The 22,660-nt window shown below is 39.1% G+C and overlaps 1 protein-coding gene across 7 annotated transcripts in view; it reads right to left on the bottom strand.

Annotated features, from left to right (window-relative positions):
* TMEM117 (transmembrane protein 117) overlaps positions 1 to 22,660 on the bottom strand; it is a 572,067-nt gene that overhangs the window by 33,721 nt on the left and 515,686 nt on the right. For all 7 annotated transcript variants that reach the window (XM_067696267.1, XM_067696271.1, XM_067696272.1 and 4 more), the window contains one exon: positions 6,985 to 7,114. In XM_067696267.1, coding sequence (XP_067552368.1) covers positions 6,985 to 7,114 — 130 coding nt within the window. The remainder of the gene's footprint in view (positions 1 to 6,984; positions 7,115 to 22,660) is intronic.

Below are 22,660 nucleotides of genomic sequence, written 5' to 3'. Positions count from 1 at the left end.
TATTCTGAGAAACAGTTTGCCATAAAAAGATAATTTTGAGTCCCTGAAATGACACACATGACAAGGTATAAGACACAAAAGGCTAAAAAAAAAAAAAAAAAGGGCTTCCCTGGTGGCGCAGTGGTTGAGAGTCCGCCTGCCGATGCAGGGGACAGGGGTTCATGCCCTGGTCCGGGAAGATCCCACATGCCGTGGAGCGGCTGGACCCGTGAGCCATGGCCGCTGAGCCTGCGCGTCCGGAGCCTGTGCTCCACAACGGGAAAGGCCACAACAGTGAGAGGCCCGCGTACCGCAAAAAAAAAAAAAAAAAGACTAGAAGTGCTTCTACTGTCATTTTTCCATGCGTGTTGTTGTGAACCGACAATCAACCATAACAAGAGGCTTGGTATTTTGGCATTTATCACATGAGAGATTTTGCATTTTCCCCTGCTGTTTCAACTACATAGCATTTTCCCCTGCTGTTTCAACTGCATAGCATGATGTAATCAGCAAGGAGGAAGGGTAGTAATCCATACATTATTTCTATTAATCTCCTTCTCGAAATACCTCATTGTCTCCTTTAACGAGCAATCCCTGCATGGTGTTGGTGGGATTACCTCTTTCTTGTGTTTTGTGCTTTTAATGAATCTTACTGATTGTTAAAAATGATATTACAGTGGTAGTTTTATCATTTTACTTTGTGGGAGTTTATAGTTAATTTTAAAAGAATTTTAAAAGAATGGGCTAGTTAATTTTAAAAGAATTCTTCATTAAATATCACCCTCACTCAGCATAGGAAATGATAACAGTTTGGGGGAAAGTGCTATTTTTTCAACTAAGGAAAAAAGCTATAAGTGATGATATTTCCACCATATAATGAACCTTTCATGATTCAAATATGCAATTATAATATTTTGTAAAAACTTTTACTCAGTAGGGTTCCCAGTCAGCATTGAGGTTGAGCTGTCCTGTGAGCACCCTCTATACCAAGTGGGTGTCACCGCTAAGCCAGACTCTTGCGTCCAGTGGTCACGCTCCACAGAGCCATTTAGTATCCATTATGGGATAGCAGGAAACCATGGCCTTGAAGAAGACAACGTTCGGATAATTAAATAAGTAACAGTTTGCTGTAACAGGCTTCTTGGCCGTATTCAATGTCCTCTCATTCCAGACATGATCAGTGAAAACAGTGCTCACTGAGTTAGCATCTCTTTACATCCCCCTAGGTATTTTAGGGATATCTAGAAACCACATTAAGTGCTTGGGCCATGAGGAGACCATTTAGCAAACTGAAGATAACGACTAAATAATTGATGAACTAATGAGAGTTAACTTGAGTTAATAAATTATCTCCTTAAGACTTAAAAGCAAATGAATATAGCTTCTCAAAGTACCTCTCTTGTCATTGGCATTTCCATAAGTGGGAGGCTACTCCTTTAGGACATAATCCAATATGATGAATAGAGGTAGAAACTTGTGATGATAAAATGTGAAAGAAAGGGCCATGCAGTTGTACTGAATTAGATGACTCTCAAACTCTGACTTTCTTGAGATTGGGAACTGTGCCACTCATTTCCGTATTCCCTAGATCTTAGCTTAGCTTTAGACACGTTAACTCAGAAAATGTCCACTAATCATTACGTAAATGTCTGAGATACTATGTCCAGAAAAATTTCGAGGAGTGAAGTTCTAGTCTTTCAAGTCAAATACACGTGTCGCCATGATCTGGTGAATTCCAGGATACTGCTAAAATAAAATAAAATTAAGATAAAAATAAGATAAAATCTGGAAAATTGGGAAAAACAAAATATTTGTCTCAAAGATTATATTAATTATATATTTCAAGTCTTTCTTCTGGATGTAAAGACAAATTCCTGAAAATCACGTGAGTTTTATTACAAAAATCCTCATCTATGCATAAGTGAACCCAGAATATCTCAGCCTGGACAGGACAGACCAGCTTAGGGACAGCAAGGACTGACAGGCAGTGGGCAAAGCAACCATGGCCTTGAAGAAGATGAGTTTGGGACAAATAAAAGGGATTGCTGCTTTATGTAGAAGTAAACATAGTTTACTTACATAGTACATTCCTAGAGCTTCACAAATGCGCTGAAAATGGAAATTGCTGCAGGAAAGGTTTAGAAAAGTTCATAACTGAGAGAATAGCAAGAGATCCTTGTGTACTTTGGATAAATTCACAATCCCTGGGGACTGTCATGGTGAAGGGGATGCATTGTATTTCCCTATAACAAGTCCCTTGCTAATTTTGCCAGACAAAATATTCTGCTGGATGGACCACTGGCCTGCCCTCGCCAGCACTCTCCATGATCTGTTTGACACAGGAGAGCTCTTTAAAAAACAATCTTTGGGAACTCATTTGCCAGAAATCAGGCACCTATGGAAATAAAATGAAGGGGTTTTCAGCATTATTTTCCACATTCTCACCATTGTAAAGCACCTGTGCCCTCACGCATCTCAGGAAACTGAAATAGAACACAGACCTACACAGGCTTGTTTACTTCTACATTTTCCATTTTTGCCGAAAGGCTTCCCATGGGTATCATCGTGCCAGCAGTGTGAATTCTCTCCTCACAGATGCACAGGCCTCCCTTCTGGCCTTTCCCCCAACCCTCTCCTAATTTACTCAGATGATGGCCACCAATGGGACACTTCCTTTGTCTGGCTGGGATGACAGATGGCAGAGCTTCCACCGGGATTGGCATTAATAGGACTCATAGGAGCTTCCAAGACTAAATTGAGAGGCCATTCCTCTCTTGAGACTTAGTACATCACATTTTGAATCCATCTTTGCACTCACCTTATAGGTAAAAGGGAAGAGGGCAAAAGAGATAATTACACAGTTGCATTTAGCACTGACTTTTAGGAGAACAATGGACTTGCGCTGAAAGCACCAATGTGACCGAATCACTAACCATTTATCCCCTTTATTACTGAAGTCAAAATTCCCAGAAAAAAATATTTTAACACACCCTTGGATAGAGATGATTTATTTTTTATAAGCTGTAGCCCAGCTTATAAACTGAAAGCTCAGACATACTGCAGCAAACCATCTGTCAAGGGGGATCCAGATGAGCTAAACAGATGCAACAATTCAAGTTATTTCTGACATGCATAAATAAAACAAGCTAGGAATCAGGATTAAAAAATAGTCAAATCATAAAGGCTTTTAGAATGTCAATGGGAACTCATCAGTGTCGGATAACCGTCTACATACAGAGCATTTCATTGGGAGAGAGATTTTTTTATTTTCATTCTTAGATTTCTCTTTCTTGAGGACTCAGCACAGTAAATAACAGGAAAGAACTCAGAATAGTGGAAAAGTAATTTGAGAGCCCTCTCTCAGGCTACCTAATGTTTGTGAATTAAATAGGAAAGCCAGATTCTGGAGGGATGAAAGGAAAAGCTTTAGGTAAAAATACTGAGAGCTTATTGAGTGCTTACTTCATGGCAGGCAGTGTTTTAAGTGCCTTGTACATATTAATTAATTTCATTCTCACTGCAATCCTATGGGATAAGTACCATTACTGTCCCCATTTAACAGATGAGAAAACTGAACCTCTAAGAGGTTAAAGAGCTTGACAAGGGCCCTGCCACCAGTTAGTAGCAGGGCTGGAACCTATGCACCAAGTCTTTACATTCCATTGCCTCAGCATGCACTGAACATCTTTTCTAGATCACAGAGAAATAATAGTTGAGGCCATCAAGCCATCCTTGACCCTGGGAGAACCCCAGCCATCGTTGTCTAGGCTCTTCTGGTGCAGAACAAACACAGACAGAGAAAGCAATAGACAGAGCTATCTGGAGGTCTGCAGGATCCCTTCCTAGCCCTGGCTCCAGCTTCTTCTGGACCTTTTCCCCGGTCATGCTCTGCTTTGGGACCTCCTCTGTTGGCCCCAGCTCTGAACTTTCTAGCTTCTGTCAGGCCCCTACATGTGCCTTTCTCACTGGCTACCCCATTTCTATTGAATTTACATTCTGCCCCTTGGCTTTTGTTTTAAGAAGTGCATAGAAAATAAATAAAAGCTGAGATGAGAGGAATTCTAACTATAGAAAATGTTTCTCAGTCGCAGTGTTTCTCAAAGTGTGGCTCTCTGGCTGCCTGCATAGGCAGCATTGGTGATGCTTCAGAGGATGGCAGATTCTGGGCTCCACCTCCTACCTCAGGCATCTGACTCTGGGTGTGTGGCTGATAGACCTTTCATACAAGCTCTTCAGGTGATTCTCATACACATAAAGTTTGAGAAACATAGACGGATATAGAGGGTTTCACGCTTAATACTCCCAGGGGTGATTTGCTAACCAAGGAAAGCATTAGGGTCTCTTTACAAAAAGAAGCAGAACTTGAAGGAACCTCTCAAGCTAGCATTTGTAGTTCACTTGGAAATTTGTGGGCTACTAACGACTGAGCATGTTAAAATACATGTAGCACTGTGTTTGGGGGATTTTACCTGGGTTTGCCCAGAAACAACTATCTTACAACATCAGATAAAGTCAAAGGCCTTTCAGGGGAGATGGGTGATGCTCCAGAGTGGCTTCAGCAACCTCTTCACCAATTCACAGAACAAAGAGAGCAGCAGAACAAAACAAGAGGGGAAAGTTCTTTTTTCAGCCTCCAAACCTGTCACCATTTTCCTAGAAATTTTTATCTTGGATCTGGGGAAGCACACGACCATCTTACCACAAACTGGATTTAAATAGTTTATGGTGGAGCCCTTCACCCCAAAACCCACATGTATCCTATCTTATTTTGAATTTAAGCCCCTTGAAAGCCTCCCTAGTAGGTCCAGATACCCAATCATTTGCATGGCTCTTCTCAGGGAGACAGCCTGACCTCACCGGTGTCCTCTCAATCAGAAAGGAGCAGTTCTCAATGGTCAGCATCACCCAGGGCAGCTTTACAAAAGTCCCATTCCTTGGCCTTTGCCCAGACCTACTGGGTTGGGACCACTAGGAATGGGGCCCAACAATCTGTATATTTATAAAATTCCTGGATGATATGATAATCAGCATAATTTGGCAAATACTACCCCAAAGCCTTAATTATAATATATTTCCATCTTCTGGAAAACTTTATTAATGTGAAGTCTCTATTGCAAAAACTTAGCTAGCCTTTCCTCCTTTTACATTTTTAGAAAATAATACTTGGTGGGATGAATGTTTTAGTTCAAAGGCACAGGAGGCTTTACCTTGAAAGTAATGATGCTGAATCATCAGAGATTCCTGTGTGCCTGGCTCCCTTCCCAGACACTGAATACAAGTTTTAGTTGTAATTTTGTATTCATATTCTTAAGTAAAGCATTCCAAATTGTGTAAGCTTTGGGAACCACAAAACCTACCCCTGCCCCTGTCTATAAATGGCAGCATGTATGACAAAGCTATGCAAAAGCGACCGAAATTAAATATTTTAACAGCTTTATTTTTCTTTCTGGTCGGTGGATTTTCTGAGTCTTCCTCCATTACCCCCTTTTTTAAACCTGATATTTTGCACTCAAACAGTATATTTTTGATAAGGCTTCTGATATTCAGTCAGAGACAATATTAGTGCCACGATGGTCTGAGACAAGAGCTGATAGCAAGAACAGATGGTCCCGTCAAAAGCCCACCCAAAGGGATATGATGATACCACGTGTGTCATAGCTGTTTTAGAAGTCGGAGAGGGTAGCATGCTGCAGAGATTAAGTGGGGACTCTGAAACCACACTATGTGACCTGAACTCAAATTGATTGATTTACCCAGTGAATTTAATAGAAGAGCCTCATTCATTTTGAATAGGAAAAGAAACCTGCTGCATCTTCCCTATTCATGAGCTCATTCTCCAATTTAGGAAGGTTGCCTCATGCTCAAAGCAAAAAACAGCCTTCAAGTTGAGCAAAGGTTTTTTGCAGTACTCAGATGTTCACGTTTTCTGTGCTCAGGCTATTTTTATTCGGCAGCACAGACGGTCGTGTAAGCACAGATTTCTTCAGCAGTTTTTATTATAGCAGGTGTGGGATCCTAGGCCATTGTCCTTAAAACACACACACATTCATTACCTGCATTTGAACAGCTTGAGAACTAATGCCATTCTCTCTTTGTGAACATTCAGCTGACGGCTTCTTGTTATAAGGAGAAAAAGAGGTACAAAACGAAGCTCTGGGAAGCCTTGTTTAGATGAGAATGACTGAGTTGTCATGGAAGAAGATTATAATAAATCATATTCAAGCTACTTCAAGAGCAGGACACATCTGAAAATGGAATAATCTGAGGATCCACAAGGGAATCGCCTGAGACAAACATGAGCCCTGCCACAGCAATAAGTTTTCTCAATCAAATGAGAAGCGGCCCAACTCCCTAAAGGCACATGGTCTGATTGGAGCTCTCGGGTACCACTGTTTTGATCTCAGAAGCAAATGAAGAACAAAGCATAAAGAGTATTCATGACGAAAAAATATACTGAGCTGTATGTTGTGAAAAAGAAACCCACCTAATGAACAAAACCGAGGTGTAGTGGTCTATGGAGGGTGGCAGAGATAGCAAACAATCCATAACAAAGATATGACTCACCTCTGATACTCCTAGGCTAGAACATGAGACCTGACATCACAAGTGGCTGCCCAATGGGGGACCATATCTCTCTGCTCTCCTCAACTCTACATGGGACTATCTCACTAGTTATTCCCCATGGAATGTGCGTGGAGGTGACATGTTTTATTTCCAGGCCAGGGGGTTAAGAAACAGGCAAACCCTCTTAGTCATTTTCCCCATTCTCATTATTCCCATTTGCCCACTGGATGTTGAAGTTGAAATTGTTAAAGTCACCAGGAATCTAAGTCCCAGAATGATGGTCCACAGCCCCTTGCTGATCTGGAACCGCCTTGCACTGTTACGTGAGTAAAATAAAACCATATTCCTGTATGTCTCTAAAATGTTACCATTTGCTTTGCCTTTTATAGCAGCTAGCATGACTCTAACTAGGAGACAATCAAATTGTGTTCAAAATTATACCTGTTATGTGAATACGATATTCCTCCTTGAAGATCTTCTGGAAGAAAGGAATCTTGAACTGCATGTGAGGCGTGTGCAAACCAGGAAGATTTACATCGACGTCTCCCATGAAATGTGGGAATTCCCAGTCCTGCCAGAGAAAATCAACATGAAAACATATCTGTGATTTGTTTCATTCCTAAGCAGATAAACACCAAAAATTGACTTTTTATAAGCACCTATTTTAAAATCATTTAAATGCAGCTAGCTGTTGGGTGTATCCGTTTTGTTCTGTGATGGTTGTTTTATGTACATTAGGTAGTGGTATGCAAACAAAATCAAAATTAAGTCATAACTTATATCCTTAGATTGTCTCTTTAATGTGATAATAAGAAACCAATGCAGATTTGATGCGCATCAATACATGTTTCTGTCTTTCTTTCTGGAGACCTGGTCTTAAATTTTTATAGGAAGGAAGTGATCCATATTTTTAAAATATGGGGTAATTTAGTTATATTTTGTTCCACTACTTAAAAAAAATAAGAACCTTATAACAGCATATTTGTGTAAGAAGACAAAGTAAATAGGATCTAATTCACTTAACCGAGTTCCTTAATTCACATCAAGGGAGCTTTATTAATCATCTCTGCTAGCAACTATATGGAATGGAAAAATGCCAAAGACTCCTGTCCTACCCTCTTGCAATTTAGCATCACTTTGAACCAAACGATGGAGGGCCTGACATACTAGCTTGCGAGATGAACAGTGAATTCATTCCCAAATTGTCATTAGTTATTTCCTTGTTTTCAAGGCAAAATCAGGTGGGATGACTCTCCGTCTCATAAGGAAGGAAAACAGATGCAAATGAAGATATTTTTAGGTGTCTCATCTGCTCTTGGTTTTTGGATAGAGGTACCAAATTAAAGTTCATAACTAGCATGTGAAGAAGAAATACACTAAATAATGAAGAAACCTTTAAGCTGAATCCATATTTTTATTTCTAGTAATGAAATGATCATTAATTAACAGTCCTATACTTAAAGAATATTTTTTAAAAACTTGGATATGAAAAAATAATAAACAAAATATTAATTTAAGATTTCAATCTGCCATCTCAATATAAAAAACTTATTTTTTTCCAAGATTTCTATATATGCAGCTAATAGAGGTGTGTTGATAATAGTGTGCCTGAACATTTTAGGAGTTTCCATGTCCATTCCACCCCCCTCTTTGGTAAAAATTCTGACTAAGGCAGAATAGACCTTAAAGGAAAGGCGAGTATGTGAGTGGTGGTAACCAGGAAAGTTTTCAATGTCTATTAATTTCTTGATCAATGGATCACTTTAAACCACGAATAAGAAATAAATATATAAGAAGAAAATGATGCATTATCATCCCTTTCTATTGGTGTGTACGCAAATTTCTTGTTGGTCTCACCTCTTCTGGTTTTTCAGATTTCAGCAGCAAATAGACATGTAATTTTGGAAATTCAGAAAACCCAAAGCATTGGAGCCGAATGAATTTGGTACATTTTGATCTAAAATATTAGTAGGAAATGGATTGGTAATAATACGTGTGAATGATTGCATTTTATTAAAGTGCATTTGATTTTGTTTTTTTCCCCCACTGATAATATCTTGTTCTTTCTATGTTACTTGAAAGACTCTTGCAAGAGAATTGAAAATGAATTTAGTCTTTTACTAAAATATAACTGACATCTGCCATAAAAAATTTATGCTTGGCAATGGTAACCAGAGAATATTTCACTAGCCCTGGATAAAAAACACAGAGCATGATCAATAGAGAAATTCTCTCTCTTATTTCTTGGTGTAAGTAGGAGTTTAGGATTAACAGATACACACTATTATCTATATAAAATAGATACACAATAATGACCTACTGTATAGCACAGGGAACTATATTCATTACCTTGTAATAACCTATGACGGAAAAGAACCCGAAAAAGAATACCTATATCTGTATCTCTTTCTATATATATATATCTGAATCACTTTTCTGTACACCTGAAACTGACACAACATTGTAAATCAACTACACTTCAATTTTTTTTAAAAAAAGTTAAAAAAAAAAAAGGAAGAGAATACATCTTGGTAGTAATTCGGCAAGCGTACTTAGGGTGCCTTCTTTTGGAAAGATGTTCTTAGACTGTTATCATTTAGATTTTCATTTCATGAAATGAAAGCTTTCTACTGGGTATGAAATCGATTTTAGTTTGAAAGTAATCTCTAGAGATTTCTTGTAGACTGGAATCAAAATTTCATTCCCCCCCAAATTGTTCCTCAATTATTTCCCGCCTGTACTTGGAGATAGAAAGATGAATTAAGGAAATGGAAAGTAGGGGAAAGAGAAGAGAAAGTCTTGCTCTTCATCTAGAAGATGGCATTACTTGTCTTTTTATTTTTTTAAAGAAGGGATCAAGGCAGGGATTTAGGGGGAAAGTGTGAGAAAAGTATCTTATGCCATCTAATAAATTAAAAACAAAGAGAACTACTAAAAGAGATGATACGTAAATTCTCTTAGATTCCCTCCTTATACATTATTTTTTATAATGACCAGATTTCGGTTTTCAAAACTGTCTTCCTTAGTCTTTTAACTCCCTACCCCCATTCTCTCCCTGGTACTCTGATTTCTGTAGTTCAGTTCCTACTCTGTATATTTCTGCAGACTCGTTGAATCAGCATAAACTTTGACCTTGACTTAGAATGGGATGATAATAATAATCATTGCTGGGACTTCCCTGGTGGGCCAGTGGTTAAGGCTTCACCTTCCAGTGCAGGGGGTGTGAGTTCAATCCCTGGTCAGGGAGCTAAGATCCCCACATGCCTCGCTGCCAAAAAACCAAAACATAAAACAGAAGCAATATTGTAACAAATTCAATAAAGACTTTAAAAACGGTTCACATCAAAAAAGTCTTTAAAAAAATAATAACCGTTGCTACCACTTGCAATATGTTTTAGACTCATCTTAATGGGGGCATCTGAGGGTGGTGATACCCCAAATATTTATATATAGGAGATAGAAGAGGAGAGAGGATGATATTCTGAGTCCCCATCTTCATCTGTCAATCTTACAGGCTTCTTGTGAGGATGGGATAATGCCTGGACAGCAATTAGCACACTGCTGGAGACAGATGGAAGAGACAGAGACAGGCCAGCAAGCAAGGTTGATTTCTGAGCATGATTCCAAGGTCAGGGTTATCCTGAGAGTGAAGCAGAGGAAGCAGATAGGTCTGTTTTCAGGAGGATTGCATCCAAGGCTGCCTCAAGGTCCAGATGAAAAAGGAAAACAGCCATCTTCTCCTTTCTGCCCTCATCCATGGCACAGCACTGGCCTCCTGAGGTCTCTGATGGGACTTGGGTCAGAGCTGAGTCCTCCCAGAGGGCACCAGGAGCAGGACCATAGAGAAGGGCACCTCTCTCAAAGAGATGCATGAGGTGGCTTCAAAGAAGGATAGAAGAACAGGAGCAAATTGTGGGTCACACTGTGGCGACACACAAATAACTGTGGGGGACTTGCAGTGTGGTGGGGCTGGCACTGCTACTGTGTAGGCGGGAGCTGGTAAACCAGCAACATGAGAGGCTAAAGGAAACCTGCGGATGCTTGCGGTATAAAGTATCGAGCACTGGCAGTGTTCTAGCATCATCCTAAGCTACAGAGTTACATTACATACAAAATCATCCCCAAATGTTGCTATTATTAACCCATTTTATGGATGAGAAGAATTTGCCTCACAAAGGTTGAATTGTCACAAAATAATGTAGCTGTCATGTGGCAGAGCCAGGGCCAAAGAATACGTACTTTCTGCTGGGACATGCAGGCTCTAACCATGAAAAGTGACAACCCTTTTTGTTTTTGACTCAGTAATGGAATTATTTGTACCTGCTGTACCTGTTCTAATAGAGAATCATTGATGACACTCATCACCTGCTCATCTCTCACCCAAAGTCAGTTCCATGAGGGGCTTTAAACTATCCCTCCCTGCCACCACATAAGGTTCTCATATTTCAGCTGACCATAATTTGAACAAGAAGACCAACTGTAAATTTTTCTCCACTAAGCAACTGCCTCAGGATAGTTGGTTTCCAATCAGACTGCTGAGTAGGGAGATTTGACGAACGGGAGATTACTAGAAACTACTGAGATTCTCTTGGCATGAAATCTATGTATGTATAGTAGTTTCATGCACAGATTGTATGTACATGTTATGAGAGCCATGGCTTCCTTTCCTTCTGCATACTTTTTTTTTTAACATATTTACTGGAGTATAATTGCTTTATAATGGTATGTTAGTTTCTGCTTTATAACAAAATGAATCAGCTATACATATATCCCCGTACCTCCTCCTTCTTTCATCTCCCTCCCACCCTCCTTATCCCACACCTCTAGGTGGTCACAAAGCACCAAGCTGATCTCCCTGTGCTATGTGGCTGCTTCCCACTAGCTATCTGTTTACATACCCATCAACAGTGCAAGAGGGTTCCCATTTCTCCACACCCTCTCCAACATTTATTGCATGTAAACTTTTTGATGATGGCCATTCTGACTGGTGTGAGGTGACACCTCATTGAAGTTTTGATTTGCATTTCTCTAATGATTAGTGATGTTGAGCATTCTTTCATGTGTTTGTTGGCAAACTGTATATCCTCTTTGAAGAAAAGTCTGTTTAGGTCTTCTGCCCATTTTTGGATTGGGTTGTTTATTTTTTTAATATTGAGCTGCATGAGCTGCTTGTAAATTTTGGAGATTAATCCTTTGTCAGTTGCTTCCTTTGCAAATACTTTCTCCCATTCTGAGGGTTGTCTTTTCATCTTGTTTATGGTTTCCTTTGCTATGCAAAAGCTTTTAAGTTTCATTAGGTCCCATTTGTTTATTTTTGTTTTTATTTCCATTTCTCTAGGAGGTGGGTCAAAAAGGATCTTGCTGTGATTTATGTCATAGAGTGTTCTTCCTATGTTTTCCTTTAAGAGTTTTAGAGTGTCTGGTCTTATATTTAGGTCTTTAATCTGTTTTGAGTTTACTCTTGTGTATGGTGTTAGGGAGTGTTCTAATGTCATTCTTTTACATGTAGCTGTCCAGTTTTCCCAGCACCAGTTATTGAAGAGGCTGTCTTCTCCCCATTGTATATTCTTGCCTCCTTTATCAAAAATAAGGTGACAGTATGTGCTATCTGGGCTTTCTATCCTGTTCCATTGATCTATATTTCTTTTTTTGTGCCACTACCATACTGTCTTGGTTACTTTAGCATTTGTACTGTGGTCTGAAGTCTGGGAGCCTGATTCCTCCAGATATGTTTTTCTTTCTCAAGATTGCTTTGGCTATTCGGGGTCTCTTGTGTTTCCATAGAAATTGTGAAATTTTTGGTTCTAGTTCTGTGAAAAATGCCAGTGGTAGTTTGAAAGGGATTGCATTGAATCTGAAGACTGGTTTGGATAGTATAGTCATTTTCAAAATGTTGATTCTTCCAATCCAAGAACATGGTATATCTCTCCATCTGTTTGTATTGTCTTTAATTTCTTTCATCAGTGTATTATGGTTTTCTGCATACAGGTCTTTTGTCTCCTTAGGTAGGTTTATTCCTAGGTATTTGATTCTTTTTGTTTCAATGGTAAATGGGAGTGTTTCCTTAATCTCTCTTTCAGATTTTTCATCATTAGTGTATAGGAATGCAAGAGATTTTTGTGCACTAATTTTGTATCCTGCTACCTTACCAAATTCATTGATTAGCTCTTGTAGTTTTCTGGTAGCATCTTTAGGATTCTCTATGTATACTATCATGTCATCTGCAAACAGTGACAACTTTACTTCTTCTTTTCTGATTTGGATTCATTTTATTTCTTTTTCTTCTCTGATTGCCATGGCAAAAACTTCCAGAACTATGTTGAATGATAGTGGTGAGAGTGGACAACCTTGTCTTTCTCCTGATCTTAGAGGAAATGGTTTCAGTTTTTCACCATTGAGAACAATGTTGGCTGTGGGTTTGTCATATATGGCCTTTATTATGTTGAGGTAAGTTCCCTCTATGCCTACTTTCTGGAGGGTTTTTATCATAAATGGGTGGTGAACTTGGCCAAAAGATTCTTCTACATCTATTAAGGTGAACATATGGCTTTTTTCATTCAGTTTGTTAATATGGTGTATCACATTGATTGATTTGTGTATATTGAAGAACCCTTGCATACCTGGGATGAACCCCACTTGATCATGGTGTATCAACCATTTAATGTGCTGTTGGAGTCCGTTTGTTAGTATTTTTTTGAGGATTATTGCATGGTTGTTCATCAGTAATATTGACCTGTAGTTTTCTTTCTTTGTGACATCTTTGCCTGGTTTTGGTATCATGGTGATGGTGGCCTCATAGAATGAGTTTGGGAGTGTTCCTCTCTCTGCTATATTTTGGAAGGGTTTGAGAAGGATAGGTGTTAGCTCTTCTCTAAATGTTTGATAGAATTCACCTCTGAAGCCATCTGGTCCTGGGCTTTTGTTTGTTGGAAGATTTTTAATCACAGTCTCAATTTCAGTGCTGGTAATTGGTCTGTTTCTATTTTCTAGGTCTTCCTGGCTCAGTCTCAGAAGGTTGTGCATTTCTAAGAATTTGTCCATTTCTTCCAGGTTGTCCATTTTATTGGCATGTAGTTGCTTGTAGTAATCTCTCATGATCCTTTGTATTTCTGCAGTGTAAGTTGTTACTTCTCCTTTTTCATTTCTAATTCTATTGTTTTGAGTTTTCTCCCTTTTTTTCTTGATGAGTCTGGCTAATGGTTTATCAATTTTGTTCATCTTCTGAAAGAACAAGCTTTTAATTTCTTGATCTTTGCTATCGTTTGTTTCATTGCTTTTTCATGTATTTCTAATCTGATCTTTATTATTTCTTTCCTTCTGCTAACTTTGGGGTTTTTTTGTTCTTCTTTCTCTAACTGATTTAAGTGTAAGGTTAGGTTGTTTATTTGAGATGTTTCTTGTTTCTTGAGGTAGGATTGTATTGCTATAAACTTCCCTCTTAGAACTGCTTTTGCTGAATCCCATAGGTTTTGGGTCGTTGTGTTTTCACTGTCATTTGTTTCTAGGTATTTTTTGATTTCCTCTTTGATTTCTTCAGTGATCTCTTGGTTATTTAGTAGTGTATTGTTTAGCCTCCATGTGTTTGTATTTTTTACAGATTTTTTCCTGTAATTCATATCTAGTCCTATAGCATTGTGGTCAGAATAGATACTTGGTATGATTTCAATTTTCTTAAATTTACCAAGGCTTAATTTGTGATCCAAGATATGATCTATCCTGGAGAATGTTCCATGAGCACTTGAGAAGAAAGTGTATTCTGTTGTTTTTGGATGGGATGTCCTATAAATATCAATTAAGTCCATCTTGTTTAATGTATCATTTGAAACTTGTGTTTCCATATTTATTTTCATTATGGATGATCTGTCCATTGATGAAAGTGGGGTGTTAAAGTCCCCTACTATCATAGTGTTGCTGTTGATTTCCCCTTTTATGGCTGTTAGCATTTTCCTTATGTATTGAGGTACTCTTATGTTGGGTGCATAAATATTTATGTGTTATATCTTCCTCTTGGATTGGTTCCTTGATCATTATGTAGTGTCCTTCTCTGTCTCTTGTAATAGTCTTTATTTTAAAGTCTACTTTGTCTGATATGAGAATTGCTACTCCAGCTTTCTTTTGGTTTCCATTTGCATGGAATATCTTTTTCCATCTCCTCACTTTCAGTCTGTATGTGTCCTACGTCTGAAGTAGGTCTCTTGTAGACAGCATATATACAGGTCTTGTTTTTGTATCCATTCAGCCAGTCTATGTCTTTTGGTTGGAGCATTGAATCCATTTACATTTGAGGTAGTTATTGATATGTATGTTCCTATTACCATTTTCTTAATTGTGTTGGGTTTGTTATTGTAGGTCTTTTCCTTCTCTTGTGTTTTCTACCTAGAGAAGTTCCTTTAGCATTTGTTGTAAAGCTGGTTTGGTGGTGTTTAATTCTCATAGCTTTTGCTTTTCTGTAAAGGTTTTAATTTCTCCATCAAATCTGAACGAGATCCTTGATGGGTAGAGTAATTTTGGTTGTAGGTTTTTCCCTTTCATCACTTTAAATATGTCCTGCCACTCCCTTCTGGCTTGCAGAGTTTCTGCTGAAAGATCAGCTGTTAACCTTATGGGAATTCCCTTGTATGTTATTTGTTGTTTTTCTCTTGCTGTTTTTAATATTTTTTCTTTGTATTTAATTTTTGATAGTTTGATTAATATGTGTCTTTGGCATGTTTCTCCTTGGATTTATCCTGTATGGGACTCTCTACGCTTCTTGGACTTGACTATTTCCTTTCCCATATTAGGGAAGTTTTCAACTATCATCTGTTCAAGTATTTTCACAGTCCCTTTCATTTTCTCTTCTTCTTCTGGACCCCTATAATTCAAATGTTGGTGATTTTAATGCTGTCCTAGAGGTCTCTAAGACTGTCCTCAATTCTTTTCATTCTTTTTTCTGCTCTGCGGTAGTTATTTCCACTATTTTATATTCTAGGTCACTTATCTGTTTTTCTGCCTCAGTTATTCTGCTATTGATCCCTTCTAGAGAATTTTTAATTTCATTTATTGTATTTGCTCTTTAGTTCTTCTAGGTCCTTGTTAATCGTTTCTTTTATTTTCTCCATTCTATTTCCAAGATTTTGGATCATCTTTACTATCATTACTGTGAATTATTTTTCAGGTCGAATGCCTATTTCCTCTTCATTTGTTTGGTCTGGTGGGTTTTTACTTTGCTCCTTCATCTGCTGTGTGTTTCTGTGTCTTCTCATTTTGCTTCACTTACTGTGTTTGGGGTCTCCTTTTCACAGGCTGCAGGTTCGTAGTTCCCATTGTTTGGTGTCTGCCCCCAGTGGGTAAGTTTGGTTCAGTGGGTTGTGTAGGCTTCTTGGTGGAGGGGACTGGTGCCTGTGTTCTGGTGGATGAAACTGGATCTTGTCCTTCTGGTGGGCAGGACCATGTTCGGTGGTGTGTTTTCGGGGTGTCTGTGACCTTATGATTTTAGGTAGCCTCTCTGCTAATGGGTGGGGCTGTGTTACTCTCTTGCTAGTTGTTTGGCCTAGGGTGTGCAGCATTGTAGCTTGCTGGTTGTTGAGTGGAGCTGGGTCTTAGCTTTGAGATGGAGATTTCTGGGAGAGCTTTCGTCATTTGATATTACATGGAGCCGGGAGGTCTCTGGTGGACCAATGTCCTGAACTCAGCTCTCCCACCTCAGAGGCACAGGCCTGACACCTGGCCGGAGCACCAAGACCCATGGCTTGGAAGAAAAGAGAGAAAAAAAGAAAGAAAAAAATAAAATAAAATAGTTATTAGAATAAAAAGTTATTGAAAATAAAAAAAATTAAAAATAATAAAAAGAAAGAAAGACAGAAAGAAGAGAGCAACGGAAACAAAAAAACAAATCCACCAGTGATAACAAGTGCTAAAAGCTATACTAAAAAAAAGAAAAAAATGGACAGACAGAACCCTTGGACAAATGGTGAAAGCAATGCTATACAGACAAAATCATACAAAGAAGCATACAGATACACACTCACAAAAAGAGAAAAAGGAAAAAAAATATGTATATCTATATATATAAATAAAAAGGAAGAGAGCAACCAAATTAATAAACAAATCTACCAATGATAATAAACTCTAAATACTAAACTAAGATAAACATAAAACCAGAAAAAATTAGATGCAGAAAGCAAACCCCAAGTCTACAGTTGCTCCCAAAGTCCACGGTCTCAATTTTGGGATGATTCATTGTCTATTCAGGTATTCCAGAGATGCAGGGTACATCAAGTTGATTGTGGAGATTTAATCCGCTGCTCCTGAGGCTACTGGGAGATATTTCCCTTTCTCTTCTTTGTTCGCATAGCTCCCAGGTTTCAGCTTTGGATTTGGCCACACCTCTGCGTGTAGGTCACCTGAGGGCGTCTGTTCCCACCCAGACAGGACAGGGTTAAAGGAGCAGCTGATTAAGGGGCTCTGGCTCACTCAGGCCGGGGGGGGAGGGAGGGGTACGTAATGCGGGGCTAGCCTGCAGCAGCAGAGGCCGGCGTGACGTTGCACCAGCCTGAGGCGCGCCATGCGTTCTCCCGGGGAAGTTGTCCCTGGATCACTGGACCCTGGCAGTGGAGGGCTGCACAGGCTCCTGGGAGGGTAGGTGTGGATAGTGACCTGTGCTCGCACACAGGCTTCTTGTTGGCTGCAGCAGCAGCCCTAGCATGTCATGCCCGTCTCCGGTGTCCGCGCTGATAGCCGCGGCTCCTGCCCGTCTCTGGACCTCGTTTAAGCGGTGCTCTGAATCCTCTCTCCTCGCGCACCCCAAAGCAGTGTTCTCTTGCCTCTTAGGCAGGTCCAGACTTCTTCCTGGACTCTCTCCTGGCTAGCTGTGGCACACTAGCCCCCTTCAGGCTGTGTTCAAGCAGCGAACCCCAGTCCTCTCCCTGGGATCTGACCTCCGAAGCCGGAGCCTCAGCTCCCAGCCCCGCCCGCCCCGACGGGTGAGCAGACAAGCCTCTCGGGCTGGTGAGTGCCGGTCGGCACTGATCCTCTGTGCAGGAATCTCTCCGCTTTGTCTTCTGCACCCCTGTTGCTGCGCTCTCCTCCGTGGCTCTGAAGCTTCCCCCTGTCACCCCCTCATCTCCACCAGTGAAGGGGCTTCCTAGTGTGTGGAAACCTTGCCTCCTTCACAGCTCCCTCCCACTGGTGCAGGTCCCGTCCCTATCTTTTGTCTCTGTTTTTTCTTTTCCCCTACCCAGGTATGTGGGGAGTTTCTTGCCTTTTGGGAAGTCTGAGGTCTTCTGCCAGCATTCAGTAGGTGGTCTGTAGGAGTTGTTCCACATGTAGATGTATTTCTGATGTATTTGTGGGGAGGAAGGTGATCTCCACATCTTACTCCTCTGCCATCTTGAAGGTCTCCCCGCTGCATACGTTTTATAAATTATATTTTGAAAACCAGATGAAAGTGTTGAATTAAGAGAATTACAAGTCAAGATGTGTTTGGCTACTAAGACCGGGGTACAGACAGGCTGGTCCTGTGATTGTCTATTATAAAATGTTCATTTACTCTGTTCTTTAAGAAACGTTATCAGTATTCAGTAATTCAAAGCTTCCTTATTACAGTCTGCTATCAAATCTAACAATGCCTTCAGCTGTCTGTCCCATTTGTGACTCAGTGATGTGAGAATGATTTAGGTACATTGAGTCACACACCGTATTGTAGTTCTCATCAGTTTATGGTGATGAACAGAGTTCCAACTTTGTATCTTGCTTCATATGGGAGAAAAAGTTAATTTTTATTCAGAAGGGTATATTTCCCATATAAAAATAAATGAGCAGCACCATGGTATGTATCTACTCCTATTTCTTACATACAATGGTTTACTTTTGCCTATAGCTATAAAAATCACATTTGAACACTGATGTGCAAATTGCATTTGGACATGTAATTTGAATGGATGTGACCAAATGTGATTACATCCAAGTGTGGCCCTATTAATCATGGGCCACATCTAGACAGAATTTCAGGACAATGTTAAGTATATAGGCAAGATGGTCTCAGGATATCCTTGATTCATCATTTCCCCACATTTTCTCATTGAGACACATGCCTTGGGGCCAAGGAAAAGAACTTGGTACTGTGCAGAGAAACTCAAGCTTGAAACCAACATGGTTTTGAATTCCCCAACTGGCATTCAATTTCCCAAATCAAATGAAGGGACCCCATTTCTATTTAGAGAAGCGTTAAAGCATAAAAATGTAATAACATTGAGTACTCTACCCTGCAAAAATGAAACCATGGTATCAGAACAAAAGTCGTACTTTGGAGGCTAAAGACTGGCCACCTGGTTTTTGAGAAATTTAAGATGCAAATTATATTATAGTTTAACAAAAAGTATTGATAACCACTTAGAATAGAATGACAATAGATTCCTAAATACCAATAAAATATCAACATTTTTCAGTGTAATAATTTGTATATCTCCTCTTTATAGGCTTTAGATTATAAAGCTTTAAATAATTTCAAAAGCCAACTTTACAGATATGCTTCTTTCTCTTTGTTAATTTCTATTTCTCCTATTCAGAACTGAATTTAGATCCATGAATATCAGAACATCATTCTACCAGAAATGTCCCCAGCTTGTAAAGTGTCCTTAGCTTTTCTATGCTTACCATGTCCTAGCAACAAGATTTTAGATGACAGTGAGCAGTGGTGGCCTGAAGAATTGTACTCATGCTTTGGGTGATATTTTTGTTTCTTATTAAGAATCTCGAGTGCCTGATTTCTTTCAGTAACCCTATGCTTCTCCTAATTAGCAAAACTGCCATGGTGTCACTTAGCTGAATAAATCCTTGGAAATCTTGACATATAGTAGATGTTGCTCATTTGTTTGTTTATTACCTGCCTCTCCCATTGGAATGTAAACTCCAAGGAGCGTACAGAAATTTTTCCTGTTTTGTTCACTGTTATATTCCCCATATCTGAAGTAGTACTCAGCATATAGTAAGAACTCAAATATTTGTTGAAGAACTCAAATATTTGTTGAATTGATGAATGGAGCGCTCTGAAAGTTAAAGATATACAACCATCTCTTTTTGGTTTCATGTAAATGGAATTTAGATAAACAGAGACAAAAAAATACTTGTTTTTATAAATAATATTACACATCAAACTGAGATTCATTATTATGAAAGAAAATTGTTGCTTTATTTTTTCCCGATAAACAAGGTATACTGGAATTACACAGAGAGTAACCTAAAGATAAAGCCATTTGCCAAAGATCACAGAGGAGAAGAGAGGGTGGATAATGTGAGGAAGAAAGTGGTCAAATGTAAATGTTGTGAGATGAGGCAGTTAATGTTTGGAAAATTAGTAAAAATGCTCATTGGGATGATCCAAGACATACTTTTAGTTACCATATAAATGTAAAGAAGCTCATGAGACACATCCAACCAAGTCAGAGAACATGAAAAGAGAATGTAAACCAACATGTGATTAAAAAAATATGGAGGATCATTTCCCGCAGTGGATGACGCCAGGAAGGTGGTCAAGGCAATGTTGAATATCAGAGACACCCTGCAGTAAATGTGAAGGATGTACTAAAGAGAAAGATCAGCAGCTTACTTCTTAGATGTCTTTTGACAAATATTCTTTTCTTATAAATTATACTCTTATTTTCTCCTAATATTCACTATTGGTTTTTTTTTCCCTCAATGGCAAATGAATTCCATAACCTTTTGGAGTTTTCTCTCAGGAGTCGCATATGCTATTTAAAAGATTTAAAACCTTTGGGGAAAAATCTTGGCTTTCTGGTTGAAGTAGGCTTTTTTCAACAAGTAGAAGAGACGGCAGATCTCATTCATCATTAAAACAAATCCAAGTCAAACTGTAAATCCTTACTTAAAATGTTTAAAGAAGTTGACACGTGCTTTTTATGCATTCTAAGATACCGATAAACTCTCAAAATTGTCGTTGTCTAAGCAATCTAATTCATCCTGAAGGCCTATTTTGTAGTGTGGTTTAATGTATTTTCTTCATCAGTAATCTTTCTTACTTGCAAAGGCCAATAGGAATTTTCCTGTCTAATTCTGAAGCCAACATACATCAGTGAGATATAAGTAACAGTTTAGTGCCTGTAGAAAAAGCAAATAAGTCAAGAAGTGAGAAGTGAGTGTAGTTTGTTACTTTTAAGAGACTTTACTGTGAGGCTCTGGCAAGACAGCAGTGGGTTGTTAAAGACAAGTTTTTTTATATTTAGACAGCTTGAAAGCATCATTATTTTAAGCACCAAGGTGGAAGAGTGTCTGATGAAATGCACTGGGCCTCATTTACAGATGTCCTGCCCTGGCAGACTGATGTGATGGAGTAGAAAATAAAAGTCAGTCTTGTAAGTGTTTACAACTAATAGAAATGCATCATGTGGCATCTAGGAATAATAGGAAATCAATATCCCTCACTAGGGCAATAGAGTTCACCAATATGCAAGGAAAGAGTGCTTGACATTGTAGAGACTCCTACGTGTATATGTGTGTGGACAAACCATTGACTAGGACAAGTTGCTGACAACTAAAGCTAGTGCAAAGTCTAAAGAAACACAGTGTCATAACTCAATGATAGATCCTTTTGGATAAAGTCTTCCATCCATCATCAAACAACAACTTGACCTACTTTGCACTTCTTAAGAAGAGTGAATATTAGCTACATAATAAATTGATATATTTTTTAATTAAATGAGAACTCCTGATAACTCCTCTTTTCCTAAAGAGGAAAGAGTGAAATCTAGTGGAAGGAAATTTTTAGACAGCATACTTTCATGTTAGTTTTCAGACACTGGCTGCGGTTCAATGTCACATAGCCCTTGCTTATTCTGTGCTTTATTGTATTTGGACATTTGGTATAAAATGTCACTGCTCCAGTATCTGTTCTGGCTCTATGCATGCTGCCAGGAATGGTCACATTCAATTGTCTGAATGACTAATTTCTTCTATAGGCTATATAGGAAAATTAATTGCATACTGTCAAAAGAGTAGATATTGTGCTTGGTAAAATTTTTATTTAATATTGAAGTCATTTTTCTCTGTAAAAAATTAATAATAGTGGAGATCAGTGGATAAATGTGATTCAATATAAAAATATTCACTTCACAAACAATAGAGAGGGTATGAAGTTGATCTAAATATCAGATGGGTGGTTGAGGTAAAGGGCCTCTAGTGTTTCTTGCAATAAGTTCATTTCTATTTTCATAATTTTTTGTCAAGAATGTCTCATGGAGCATGTATTCTAGTAGAAGAGAGACCAGTCAATCAGCAAATAGCAATAAAATATGGTGTCAAACAGAGATAAATGCTTTAAAGGAAATAAAACAGGGTAAGGTGATGGAGAGTGGTGAGTTAGGGGTGGGTGCTAGTTTAGTTAGTCAAAAGAAAGCCTCTTTGAGGATGACCTTTGTATGGAGTGCTGACTGGTATGAAAGAACAAGCTGTGTAAATCTCTGGAGGAGGAGCTGATCAGCTAGAAGGAAGAGCAAATGCAAAGGCCCTGAGCAGGAAATGAGCTGGGAATGTCCAGAAACAGCAAGGATAAAGTGGCTATAGGAGTGTGAGTGATGTGGAGAGTGGGAGGTTGGCTGTAGGTGGAATAAAGTCCAGTTTAAAGACAACTGTAGTAATTTAGGTGCGAGATGATGGTGGTTAAACAATGGTGGGCAGGTGTTCAGATCAAGATGTATTTTGAAGTGTCGCCAGCTGAGTTTCTGGATTTACCAGTTGCTCCGGCAACTGGTAAATGACAGCATCATTTACCGAGAAGGGAGAATTCGGGGAACCAATAAACTTGTAGCAGATAGGGAGGTGGGTAAGAAATCCAGAGGTCTATTTAGAACACACTATATATCAAGTGGAGGTATTGCACAGGCAGCTGGGAAGCATAGGGGAGGGATCAAGACTGGAGATGTCATGTGGAAGTCACCCGTGCACCTACTGATCTAAAACCATGAAGCTGGATGAAATCGTTTAGAAAGGGAGTACAGAAAGCCAAGAGGAGAGGGCTGGGGACTGAGCGCTGAGGTACTCTGACATTTGGAAGTTGCAAGAGGCAGTAAGGAAAACAAAGCAAGAATGGTGTATAAGAACAGGAGAAAGTGCATCCTAGAAGCTA

Source organism: Pseudorca crassidens, chromosome 11, assembly GCF_039906515.1.
Source record: "Pseudorca crassidens isolate mPseCra1 chromosome 11, mPseCra1.hap1, whole genome shotgun sequence".
Taxonomy (NCBI): Eukaryota; Metazoa; Chordata; class Mammalia; order Artiodactyla; family Delphinidae; genus Pseudorca; species Pseudorca crassidens.
Note: the sequence above shows the minus strand (reverse complement) of the source record. Positions and strands in the feature narration are given on the sequence as shown.